Raw genomic sequence first — 13,128 nt, 5'->3', positions numbered from 1 at the left:
GATACAGAGATCTGTATCTGTCGACTATTATTGTATCATATTTCCGTTTGTAACATGGTAAGGGCATTTGATCTCGTTAAATTACAAGAGGAAACGACGAAATGCTATATTAAAAGTAAAATAATATGAGAGAATCCAAGGCCGCATTGCACCAGAGGATGGACGGTGGAGTACGTAACGTTCTTTTCTCCACCTTGGAGAACGTATAACAGAAGGTAGCCAGGTATCACTACCCATCGATCCGTCAACTCTTCTTGCATTTTATGGGCGGTAACTAGTGACCGATTTTCTCGCCTTCTGAAAAAAAATGTCTGAATTTGTATAAAAGAAGTTGGACCTAGAGACCGCATGCAAGATATACAACAATAGAAAATTGACGTTGGAAAGGAACGTAACCTGCACTGTCATATGACCATTCGGACAAAAATCCCGGCCAAGAATAGTACAATGCAGTTGAGACCTATGTGACTGTACTTACAATTCCATAGGATGAATAAGCAGGTGAGACCACTGGTATCTTCTGAGCTCTCCTTGCTTGTATAGCTCCCCTCCTCTCCTCCTGCTCGTCTTGTCCAGTCCTTTCTTTACCTTTTTATATAATATTTTTTTACCACTGGGGCTTCCTGTACTGTTCCTCTTTCAAGAAAAGAATAGTACGATGCAGTGCATCAGCATCACAAATTCATGATAAACAGATCTATCGAATTGGTACGTGCATGCTTCTCTGGCCTCGATCGCCAGGATAAGCAAGATCGCGAGAGGACAACCCGACGCGTCCAAAAATTAACAGCCATCGCCCATCAGACGAGTGCCCTGCCGGCGGCCGGGCATTGCACACGTGCATCCGCGCAGCTAAGCTCATAGAAGTGCTGCGGCCATAGCAAAACGCCCCTGCGCGCACAGCAGCTTGCGCGCCGCCGAGGTCCCCCGTGCGAGGGAGCTGGGCACTCGGCCGGTGAGAGCACCCCTCCGCGCGCTCCCGTCCGCGCACGTTGATCCGCAGCTCGCTCTGCCAAAACTGGTCATGCGATCGATCCGGCTGCTGCGTACGATGCAAGGATGTAACCCCGCACGCCACCGCACCAGCAGCTAAGAAGTTTTGCATATTTTGCAGGAGCCGTGCTTGCCGCAGTTTCCTGCTGGGCTTAGCGGACACAGCCAGCGGCGCTTAGGTGGCCTGGCGGGCACCGCAAGTAGTAACTTGAAACTGCACTCAGCTCTCCGTAGGCTTGCATTTCGACCAAAAAACGAACTACCATCCAATACTGCCAGCGTTCACCGCTTCACCCCCAAATGAGGTTCTCATCACAGCAGCATCATTGAAACAGTAAGTTTGAATGGTTGGTAGAACAATATATATATATATATATATATAATCCTTACATTAGGTTTTTTGTCTCTAGGACACTAATAAAACGTGTTTTTTTTTCTAGAACACTTCACTCATCGATTTTGCCTGATGAACACTAGATTTTATAATTTAATCTGTAGGACATCGCACCATATAAAATAATCATTTAGGAGAGGGAGGGTGAGTGAAACGACTTTGTTGCCCTTTTCTTTCTTCTTCTTCTCAACTAGAGAACAACAGCAGCTCGCACGGCGCCAGGCCGCCGCTCACATGCGTCGTTCCCGCACGCAGCTGCCGCATGCACCACGCCGCCGCCATACTCGTCGCGTCATTGGCCCACGTCGCCACGCCCTCCGCTGTCCACGCGGGCATCGTCCCAGCCGCACGTCCTTCCGTCGCCATGCCCACAGCTCCATCGCGCCGCCCGTCGCTCGCGCCTCAAGCCGCTGCCAGAAATCCCTCCGTCCCGACCGGCTTTTCCCGCCCTCTCACGCTTTCGATGAGCCCTATCTCTGCCAACCACCTTCCTAGCTCACTCCCTCCGGCTTCGCCCTCTCCCCTCTGGAGATGTTGACGAGAGAGGGAAAATGGGTGAGGTGGAAGGGCAAGGGCAGAAACGTCCTTTCCTCACCTCTCCTCTCTCTCCTCTCAAGCTAAAAAAGATTATTTTAATTTAGACGGTGTGTTATGAACCAAATCACGTTTTCACAGTGTGACTAAAACAAAAATATGAAATATAATGTGCTATGAATTAAACCACGCTTTATCAGTGTCAGTGACAAAAATCCCTAACATTTATGCGTCGCGGCAAATTTGCCATTCATGGTCTGCTACGCGACCATGGTCATGGTCCATCTGACACGTTGTTCATGCTTAATGTCTAGGCTAGTTTTTTTCCAAATCAAAACCGAAATTTTATTTTCCAAATCGCTAATGCTAAGTAGTATTTAGGTCTGTGCAAGTAATACATCTGACACCAGGTTAGGCCAACTCCAACAGAGTCTTCAAATTTGAAGATTTCAGAGCTACAGTGCTTTTTGCGGTGCACCGTAGCACGAGAAATTCATCAGAGAGCATGGTCCTGTACATTTACAACTCTGTTGGGTACTGTAGCAGTACTGTTCGCAGAGGTGGCGGTGGTTCGGTAGGAAGAAAAGAGTAGTAGAATGTAAGAAATAAAGTAGCTGTTGGAGATAAAAAAATAAGAGATGTTATAATAGTGATAAAGGATGTTGTAATAGTGTTTTTAAGATGAAAATTTATGTAGCTGTTAGAGGTTACCTGATTCAGTTTACGGTTCGCAAGCCTTGTGTTTTACCGGGTGTACGACACCTGCAGAGTTGCTGCAAAGCTCTTCCGGCCGACAGGCTCTCATCAGTCGCCAGCGGATAGAGCCTGAATTGGCCAGCCTCCCTGCACTAAGCTAAACTGCACGCTTTTTTCATGAAGAACCTTTCGAGCTCTACTGCTCCATTGTTGGTGTCGCAGACCGGCACACAGAGCACCTACCTCTGTTTCTTTCGTTCTTCAGGTAAACTTGGATTGCTGCATTGCTGCAGAGCCCGTAGCGTTTTTTCTTCCTTTCTTTTTTCTGTTGCAATGAGCCCGTAACGTTTTTATTCAGGGAGGAGCAAAGCCTGTAACGTAAACTGCGTAAGGTCCCTCTCCGTAACCTTGCACACTACTACAACGCGGCCAATAAAACATGCCTCCGTTTTACACGTCGCAGCAGCTCCTCTCCGTTAGGATTTCAAATTCAAACCCCAACTGGGCCCCAACGACAAGCCAACCGTCCGATCCGCCGAATTACACGTGTCAACTAAAGACGCGCGGAGCTATCTGGTAAAAACGGGTGCCTGGCGATGAAGCTTCTTCCGTTACGTTCCGTTTGGGGGTGGGACGCCGTTGCCACCGGCCGCACCCCGTTGCCATCGCGCCTCCTCGCGGGCGCGTGGAACGGTACCGGCCGCGGCAGGTGGGGCTGGCCACACGCGACTGGCACCGCGCGGCGCACCCCGTCCGCCTCCCAACGGCCAGATCCGGCTAACGGCGCCGTCGTGGAGGAACAATGCTGGCCGTCGGATCCGGATCTGATCCCGGCCGCTGCATCTTATATTTGTACGCGCACGCGAGCGCCCGATGGGGATAGAGAGAGAATCCAAAGCGCGCAAGCGGCAGCCAGCGCGGCGGCGTGAGAAAAGAGGGAAGCGGCCAAGGAAGTCAGGAGGCGAGGGCGGCGGAGTCAGATGGGGAAGTACATGAGGAAGTGCAGGGGGGGCACGGGCGAGGAGGTGGCCGCCGTGGAGGTCACGCAGGTCGTCGGTGTCCGGACGAGGTCGCGGTCCGCCGCGGCGGCGCCGGCGGTGGGCCGTGTCGCGAAGATGACCCCGAAGAGGAGGAAGGCGCTTCCGCCAGGGACGGAGGCGGCGGGGGACTCGGCTGCCGTGGGTGCTGCTGGTGACGGCGGATGCTGCTACCTCCAGCTGCGGAGCCGCAAGCTGTTCATGGCGCCGCCTCAGCAGCAGTCGGCTCCAACGCCGGCTGAGGCTGCTGGTGCCGGCCAGGATGCGGCACTCGCTGCCGTACTCTCGCGCTGCTCCAGCACGGCGTCTTCGGTGGACGTGTCGGCTCAGGGAAGGAGAGCTGCTTGCCGCCCCGAGGCCGCGGAGGTGAGAGATGGGAAACCCTAGAAGTCGAATTCAGAAATGGTTCGAGATCTTCAGCGCGTCCCGTTGCTGAATCATGTTGTTTGCTTTGGTGTTGGGGCTCTACAGGCTGGCGGGGATCACATACCGGAGGGATCGGCGAGCAACTCGGGGAGCGGCCGTGACCGCGAGAGGTGGCAGAATTCTCCTTGTTTCTCGGAAATCCTGCTGAATTATGCTTTCCAGTGTGCTCCTGACGTCGTTCCGCTCGTTGGTTTGAAAATTCAGGAGAGAGACGACGCCGTCGAGCCGTGCGCACGGCGAGGTGAGCGATCTGGAGTCGGATCTGGCAGGGCAGAAGAGCGGCCTGTCGTTTCCGGGGGCGACATCGGCGGTCCGGCCGAGGATGCCACCGGCGGACGAGATCGAGGAGTTCTTCGCTGCGGCCGAAGAGGCCCAGGCCAAGCGCTTCGCTTCCAAGTAAGTCGCACTCGGGCAGAAATTACCGCGTGCTAGTAGCATGCAGCGTCATTTTACTGCGCGCAGTAGTTGCATTGCACGCACATTTCTTCTCCGTTTTCGTGGCGCGCGCCGTAACATGCCGCGGCCGGCGTGCTAATCTGACGTACGTGCGCGCACTCTCCCTCGGGCAGATACAACTTCGACGTCATCCGCGGCGTGCCCCTCGACGCCGGCCGGTTCAAGTGGGCTCCGGTGGTCAGCACCTGAAGCCAGCAAGCGTGCAAGCAACGGGAAGCTAGAAAAGAGAGAAGAAAAAAAGATGCCCCTACAAGAATACCGGAAAGGAGAAACCAAAGAAGCATTATAGCCTAACCACCATTCAACTGTTTTTCGTTCATGTCTGCTCTTCCTTAATTAGCTTGTATAATTGCAGTAGTATTCACTCTTTATTCAGAGGTTATCTTGACCTACATAGATCATCCGCTTACTGTAATTGCTTTCCTGTATTTTGGATGGAATTTAATTTACTGTACAGCAGCTAGCTGTCTTGCAAATCTGAGTTAACCACAGCCATTTCCGTACGTCTTATCACAGTGCTACTGGTCCTTACTGATTCAAGTATCCTTTTCGCGTCGTGCTACGTTCCATCATTCAAGTACCGCGTTTCCTATAAATCTCAACGTACATCAGAGTGAAAATTCGTATCACACGTTTGTATGTAGTACATATCTAGAAGTCAACTTGCAAATTCGTAACAATTCTACAAACTTAAATTTTTCCCTCATGACGTACGCCAAACACGAACGGTCTCGGCGGCGAGATTAATATAATTATCCCATAGCCTGCATCTGACTCGACGTACTCACGCAGCATAACCCCACCCATCTACCACTCTGCACCCACACAGTACAGGCAAGCTGCAGTGGAGGCTTCTATGGCGTGCCGTGGAAAGAAGGTTGGGATGGGGGCCCTCTGGCCGAGGCAGATCATCGCCCACCAGTGGAAGCTGAAGTCACCTCTGCCTGCCATCACCCAGCTAAAAAAAGCGCGGTTAAGTAAGCCGTAAACTACGATTAGCGTGGCTAATATCATAACCAAACAAGTGCTGGTACTACTGGTACAATACGTGACTACATGTTACTGGGAGAGAGATGGCTTTGGATCATGTGAGCACATGGGGTCATGGGCAGCCAGGGCAGGGGGGTTAGCAACTAGGGAGAAGGGAGGGGGAGCAAAGGAATGTTACTGCCATCGGGATCTGGGCTGGTCACTAGGTTGGTGAAAACTAGGAAGGCCAGAGAAGCAGGCAGGCAGGAGAGTCACTGTGATTCGGTGCCCGCTGCCGCTTGCTGGCTTTGCACAGAAAGGGAGAGGGTCTTTTTAACGCTGGTCCACTGTTTCCTGTGACTTTACCGTCCTGCCCATGGGCGGGATCTTTATGGGCGATTGGTAGTCTAGCCCGATATGGAAAAAATTCACTCCGCTCTTGCTTGTGCATCTACCTGTGTCGTCATCCAAGTTACGATAAAGGAGGCTTTTTTATCAGTTTGCATGTGACGTGAGAAATACTCGGTAGCCACGAAAATAAAGAAGCAACAGAAGAAATAAGGGTCTGCAGGGTTAACTGAGCAGGATCACAGGATGTAATAACAACATTGCAAAGATGAATGATCGAGATGGAAATTCTATATTAGAATAGAAGAGTTCGACAGGCGTGGAAGAAAGACTGTGGTTGATGATGTGGGCGCATGGGAGATGGACGCCATGAGCAGTTGAGCACGTATTGATGGCGAATAAACAACTAGGTTTACGGCGAGCCGAGATCCGTGGATGGTGGGGAGATCTTTGGGACATCGGGTGGCAAGTGCATCACCCCACATGTCCACAGCATCAGCGGGTGGTGAAAGGAGCGAAAGCCTTGCTTAGAAAAACGACCAGAAGCGTATAAAACTCACGGGCAAGTACGCTTGGGGAAGCGCGGTGTTGGACTCTGCGGAGGAAGGTGAGGATACACAGGCTGGTGACATTCCGTGGAAACAATCGACTGGTGGCACTGGAACTGTGGTTTTTGTACTCCCCTTTTGGGTTGCACTCCAGCTCTGGGGTCCGGATCAAGAGCCAGAGTTTATTCCTGTCACTTGCTTCACCCCTTGCCTGGCTTGTTGTCAGGTTCTGCCAAGATCTGCACCTGCATTTTTTCTCTGTTTCTCTAGAAGAAAGCCTTTTTTTTTTTTTTCTTTCAGAAGATGCTGAGTTGATCCAGAGAAAACCAGCTAGCTGCCGATGTCTGGAAAGCGCATCTAGGCATAAATTCAAAAAGGGGTGCCTGCTGTGACAGCTGATACAGCGAGAAACGAACCAGGGAATGGTAGAGTTTACGGCAGTTAACGCCGAAATGCTCGCCATCAATTCGATGGATCGGCACATATGTACGGATTTGTATTGAGTGTGATGTCTGAATATATATGCTGGTGGAGTAACGAACCAACGATCGATCTGTATCATTCGAATGGCGATCGATTCAGGTAAGCGACAACGATCGAGATCTGCCGAGAGAGTGAGAAGGGGAGTACAACCAAGGACGGTTTGTGCGCGAGCTAACAGAGCTGCGAGCCAACCACATGTTTGTAGAAAAATATCGACGGTACTTGTTGTGTAGGTACATATTTTTGTTCTGTTGCTTTGCGCATTCATGGCTTGGCAAGTTGCGTGGTACGCATGCGATAGAATGGATTGGATCTGTAGTTACGGAGTGGATAGTATTTGTGCAAATCCGTATCTGCACACGAGATTGGATTTGAATCCAGTGCGGGCATTTACAACGGGTTTAATTCTGGGTAGCTGATTTGGGTCATGTGCATCCGTCTCAGAAGGTCATGTGCTTCGGATCCAAACGTATCTGCATTAACAATTCCGAAAACGAAGAACGACCCCGGCCGAAACTTGGGCCATGGAAACAGGTCCAACCTAGAACAATCCAAGCCCAAGGGTACAGTACACATCCGGCGAAACGCTGGCACGCGGGCCGGTGGTTTCCGCTGCCGAACCGACCGGGCCTGACGCGGGACGGCACGTGGGCGGGCTTTGCTTCCGCAGCGCGGCCCTTAGGCCGAAATCCGTGCCTCGGCGTACGATTTTCGGTGGGTCGGCTCGGCCCCTGCCCCACCTGGCACGATCGGACGTCCGCCTTGCTCGCGTCCCGCCGCGTCGCCCCGCGCACGGCGTTCGTGCGGTGCTTTTTCGTGCTGCCGCGCGCCCCAGCCGGTAGTGTGGTCGGCGCGCGGCTGCCACGATGGCCCGTGGGCGACGCTGGTGCCTGGGCGTCCGCGCGTGCGCGGAGCCGCGGCCAGCGGGGCGCGCTTGGCTTGAGGAGCCCCGCGCGTCGCCTCTGCCACCGCCTCTCGCACCGTCGCACGGCCGCGCCGATCTCACGTCGTGCAGACGCGGCCGTTAGGAGCGCTGGCCCTTCCTCGTGGTGATGGGTACGTACGATCCCGCTGTGCCGCCGCTTTGTTGGTTCCCAGCTGCAGTTGCACAACTCCACGCGATGGGACTGCTGGATTGCTCGTGACCGAACTGGCGTGTACGCGTTGGGTCCGGCGGACGGACCAACGGCTCAACGCGACAAGGAGCCCGCATCGTTGCACCGAATCCATCATGGCGACGATGCCGCGTTGCGTCGCTGATGAGACCGACCGATTTATATCAGGACAAACTGATGTCTGGCCACTGGTCAATGTCCACAGGGCTATGCACAATTCGGAGGACAACGTTTGATTGGCGTTAACAGCATCAAACGACCGATTTATATCTGGACAACCCGTTTAATTTCCCTGTCATCCGGGAGCAGTACACCGTTTGATCGCCGTTAACAGCATATATATTCAGGCCGTAATTTCTACGCCTAACCGGATTACAGGGAAATTAAACGGCTTGTCTCTTCACCCGTGCCAATCATCGTTTCTGTTATTATTGCTCGCTTTTCTCATCGATCGATCGTTGCTGTTTCATGAGGACATCGTAGCACGTTTTTGGGTGCGCTGTTGACGCGACATATCCTTCGTGACTTGTTATGGGTTATACTAGTATTAAGTTGCTGTGCCCTACACCTTACCTTGCCATCACAGGGTTTTATTGGAGGTCGCATGCATGCTTGCCATAATGCTAGACAAGCAGGAGCAGGAGCAGTAGGAGAACCATGCCGTTTTTTTACTACCAGTTCCAGCTCTTTCATTCAGCCTGTTTGCTTTGTACTCCAGTACGCACTCTAAGCTGGTCTATCCTGTGACTCTAAAGCCCATCTGACTCTACGCAAAGTGGCGTGGTGCCATTTTAAATATTATTTATAGATCTTATATATATATATGGTGCTTACCCTGTTATCTACCATGGCTAGGCGCCCGTACCGCCCGACGGCCGATAATGGAGACAAGGCGGCCATGAAATCCGCTAAAGTGACATCAATATTTTGTGGCAGTCCTATTTGCCTGTAAAGATGGAAAAGTTGAACACCATTGCGTTGCTTGCACCAATACAATACTAGTACTCAACCATCCTCTAGTGTTTTTTTAAAAAAGTAAATTTGAGTCGCCATCCTCTACTTAATTGGCCGCGAGGATTCGATAGATCTGGAAGCATTGCCTTGCGTGCATAGAGATGTGCATCTATGACAGACTCTAGAGGACATGTCGGGAGAGGAAAGACCGGTCTCTTTAATCGCTATAGAATCATGTCTGGAATCAGAAGAGTTGAATAGATGTTTTAATAAATTTTTTATAAAAATAATGGTATTTTTCTATTTAAATCACATAACGTAACTTAAAACTCAACCGGAATAAAAATCGAGAGAATTTTTAATAAGAGAAAATCGAGGCAACATGACAACATGGCTCTACGAATGATATATGAATCATTTGTTCTATTTAAGATCAACCTATATATCTTAGCACTTGAAAGATCACAATAAGCAAAGAAACAAAAAAAAAAGATAAATACCGAGCTACGAAACTGTCTTAGTTGATTGTTTAGAGATAAGAGAATTTAAGATCCCATCATATAAGCGTGTGTATACGAATTTTATACCTCTAGCAATAAGAAGAATGACATCATAAATTGCTAACATTTCAACCTAAAAACCAAAATGAAAATCAAAAACCGAAAAGAAAAAATTTGCACAAAAGACAAGAGAACCAAGAGAGGAAAACTAGAAGTAGCAGAATTCAAACATATGAAACAAAATAAACTTCATAACTCAAAGAGGTCAACCCAATTTTAAATGGATTATAAATATTTTTTTCTCTCAAAACTCTCACATATTACATAGGCTCAACATTCATCCTCCCCTTCACTAAAATCTTAGCACAATACTCTCATATAGGTGGCACAAGAGGCTCACATAGCTTTTTCAATTTCTTTCATAGCCCTATCTCTTTATTTATAGACCTAAAAAATTTGACCACTAAGTTTCCTAGTTTTTTTTTCCAAAACACTCCTCTCTTGTAGTACACTTCTACCTACCACCGATGATATTTTAGTAATTTTTTTCTCCATTAATCGGATGGTCGCGGCGCCTTTACGACTTAGCTTCGCCTCAACGTAAGCTTTATGATGGTGCCACATACTACTGCAGTTCTCACACGATTTTGATGCCAAACCGTAAAACCCTAGCACGCTTCTCAAAGCGTGACTTGCTGTCACATATTTTCACCTGAAGCCAGCGCTATGATGATGTGTGTGTCCTCCGTCTTGCGATCTTGACCATCGGCAAATCTCTCTCGCTCCCGACCCCTCGAGACGACTTGTCACTTGCACCGGCATCCTCTTCGCTTGATTTTGTCAACACACCATCTTTATCCTCTGTTTTATGCTTTGCTTGACCTTCATGTGTATAACAAGGATCACCCTTGACTCTGTTCGGCCTTCTTTGATTGTCCGGCACCAAGCACCCGCTTAGCCCCGATCACCCGCCGTCGACCGCAAAGTTGCATCCGTCACCTGCACATCTTGAAATAAGCAGACATATTTCTCCACACTTCAAAACATCTCCAAGTTAGCACAAAATAAAAAACTTTAACTCAGAGCACATCCTGCAGAAAACATGAACACCGGATATTCCGAGGTGTTCTGCTCTTAAATACCGGAATATCCAGTGAGTGTAACACTATCTATTCTAGAAAAATATTGCTCTCTACAAGAAAATATCCGGTAAAAGCTTCCAGTGATCTCATGCCCATCACCAGATAATCCGGTATGTGCTAATCCATCGAATCACCCTTCTGCAACTTTTCTGCAACAAAAGGTCTTGTGCATTCTTCGATGTTCACAATTACAGCACCGGACACCGGCATATATAATCAAACTTGGCGTAAAAAATCTCCTCTCTGCAGAAAATACTCACCGAAGCTTCCGATGCTTTGATCTCTAATTTCGCCCGAAAATTGCTCTCTACATGAAATAGTCTGGCAAGTACACACTGCTCACACCGGAACTTTCGGTGAACATCAGAACATTCGATGTTCACATTAGAACTTCCGGTGTGTGAAATTTTTCTAAGTACAGAGAAGAATTCACCAATTTCAAACATCACCAACTCGAGTTAGTAAAAAACGAGAATAAACATATACAAACGCATATTAACCAAGTTCAAAACATATCAATTATTATCAATATCTCATCACATATAAACTAAAGTTACTTCTCCACTTAGTATCTTATCTACGGATCCATACATGATAGAATAAAGTATAGAAGCATTGCCTTGGGTGCATAAAGATGTGCATCTATGACAGACTCCAGAGGACATGTCGGGAGAGAAAAGATCGGTCTCTTCATCGCCATACGATCATGTTTGTCAAACTTACTGTTTTGAGATACATACAAAATAAAATAAAGTGGTTTAAATATATATTTTTAGTTTAAAATAGAAATAATATATCTAAATCAAATATATTTGATCTGTTCCTAGCTTTAGCTCTCCAAAATTTTATGAAGTTAGAGATGGCCAGCTGATCAAAAAATTATTAAGATTAAAGCTCTATCAAACAGAGTTTAGATTTAATTTCTCAAAAGAAAAGGAAAAAAAACATCGCTTGGCTAGAAACAAAAATGATCATGATGCAAGCCAGGCCAGGGAGGCTTCCTCCATGCACTCGATCTCCCTGTCGTCTCACACATGCTCGCCCTGCGGCTCTTGTCCCCCTTTATATACTCATACAGCGGAGCAACGAGACAAAGGAGAACACTGTTGATCCCCCACAGGACTGTCGAACACAGGCTCCTCACTTGACAGATCTGGCCACCTGGCAAACTGATCATTGCACCATGAATTTCCCATCTACTGATCTACTTACACAAGCATTTTGTACAGGGTGGAGAAAGCAAGAAGTGAAAAGAAAAGGTGAAAAAAGGTGAGAGGAAGCAGAGACCGACCATGGGTCTAGTGAGTGGACAGTTTGCCAGAGAGAGCACTAATGGAAGAAAAATACACAGTTTTTTTTGGCTCTTTTCATCACACACTGGCCATCTAGCTAGCACACAAGCAAACTCAAGATTAACAAACAATCTACAAAAACTAGCCGATAGATGAGAAGCACAATTCGAGAAGTTGATCAACAGCATCAGGAGGGGGGCAAAAGCTTCATTTGGAGCATGTGAATTTGAGTCCCATGTCTGTGAGTCTGTCTCCCCCATCGGTCACCTCAACGTAGCTCCTGCAGTGAATCAAACAAATCTATGATGAGACAAGATGTCGTTCAACGCTCAGCCACGTACACGTGCAGTTGCAAATACAGAACTACAGAAGAAGAAGCCAACCTGATTGGACGCGGCCATGTCGGTGACCATGACGTCGGCGTCGGCAATGGCCTTGTCGCTCTTCTTGGCCACACCACCGCCCACGCAGGGCGCCTTCCGCAGGCCGAGCATTTCCTTCCACCTGCTGGACCCCTTGGCTGAGGCCTTCTCGTCGTTGTCGCCACGGAGCTCGTCGCGGAGCGTGGTGGGCGGGCGGCGGGCGAAGGCGCCGCCCTCCTTGAAGGGCAGGATCCTGCCCTTGGAGAAGAGCTGGTCGGCGGCCATCATGGGGTGGCTGCCCACCGAGAACTCGAAGTCGAGGTCCTCCTCCTGGCAGCGCAGGCTCAGCGCCCGGTTCTGCACCGGCGCCGGCGGCTCGACGGCGAAGTCGCTGGAGAAAGAGATGCGCGGGCCCAGCGCCACCGGCGGCTGCGGCCCGCCGCCGAACCCCGCCCCGCCGTCCGGGTTGTACATGTTGATGCACGCCATCGCGTGGTGGTGCCCTCCTCTCCTCGCGTGCTTCTGCTCTCGCCCTTGTACTGTCTCCTCCTCCTCCTCCACCGTGAGCTGAGCTTCGCGTGCAGCGCAGGGGTGGAGGCGCTGTGGTGGTGGCGTGTGGTGTGTGAGCCTGAGTAGAAAGAAGAGAAACGGTGTACCAATTGGGCAGTCACTGTTTAGGCGCTTGCCGGTCTTGGTGGTTTATATAAGACAACCTCAAGGGATTTCCTTTACGGAACATATTTTCGTTGTAAAGATTTTTTTTTTCTTTTCAACATTTAAACAGTTTTTTTTACGGTTATCGTCATGACGGGATTTTCAGAGTTATTCTCTTCAGGACAATATTCTCTTAACTTTCCCTTCACGATTCCACTTGAAGTA

The 13,128-nt window shown here is 49.4% G+C and overlaps 2 protein-coding genes across 2 annotated transcripts; one reads left to right on the top strand and one right to left on the bottom strand.

Annotated features, from left to right (window-relative positions):
• The first annotated feature begins 3,498 nt into the window (after positions 1-3,498).
• Positions 3,499-5,012, top strand: LOC133921163 (cyclin-dependent kinase inhibitor 1-like). Its single transcript, XM_062365933.1, has 4 exons — positions 3,499-4,020; positions 4,126-4,190; positions 4,285-4,476; positions 4,650-5,012. Exons 1-4 carry the CDS (start codon positions 3,598-3,600, stop codon positions 4,723-4,725), a joined length of 756 nt encoding a protein of 251 aa, XP_062221917.1. The 5' UTR covers positions 3,499-3,597; the 3' UTR covers positions 4,726-5,012.
• A 6,456-nt stretch (positions 5,013-11,468) lies between these two features.
• On the bottom strand, positions 11,469-12,915 carry LOC133921162 (uncharacterized). Its single transcript, XM_062365931.1, has 2 exons — positions 12,271-12,915; positions 11,469-12,167 (listed from the first exon to the last, which is right to left on the bottom strand). The coding sequence occupies exons 1-2, from the start codon at positions 12,736-12,738 to the stop codon at positions 12,156-12,158; spliced, it is 480 nt and encodes a 159-aa protein (XP_062221915.1). The 5' UTR covers positions 12,739-12,915; the 3' UTR covers positions 11,469-12,155.
• Between the last annotated feature and the right edge of the window lie 213 nt (positions 12,916-13,128).

This window comes from Phragmites australis, chromosome 6 (assembly GCF_958298935.1).
Source record: "Phragmites australis chromosome 6, lpPhrAust1.1, whole genome shotgun sequence".
Lineage (NCBI taxonomy): Eukaryota > Viridiplantae > Streptophyta > Magnoliopsida > Poales > Poaceae > Phragmites > Phragmites australis.
This window is presented reverse-complemented; position numbering and strand designations above follow the sequence as displayed.

What these genes read in the sequence shown, in the direction of transcription:
- LOC133921162 (XM_062365931.1), bottom strand. Translation starts at nt 12,738, where the DNA reads ATGGCGTGCATCAACATGTACAACCCGGACGGCGGGGCGGGGTTCGGC.
- LOC133921163 (XM_062365933.1), top strand. Translation starts at nt 3,598, where the DNA reads ATGGGGAAGTACATGAGGAAGTGCAGGGGGGGCACGGGCGAGGAGGTG. An exon ending in GCCGCCCCGAGGCCGCGGAG is followed by an intron (nt 4,021 to 4,125) that starts GTGAGAGATGGG and finishes GGGGCTCTACAG; the next exon opens with GCTGGCGGGGATCACATACC. An exon ending in GCCAAGCGCTTCGCTTCCAA is followed by an intron (nt 4,477 to 4,649) that starts GTAAGTCGCACT and finishes TCCCTCGGGCAG; the next exon opens with ATACAACTTCGACGTCATCC.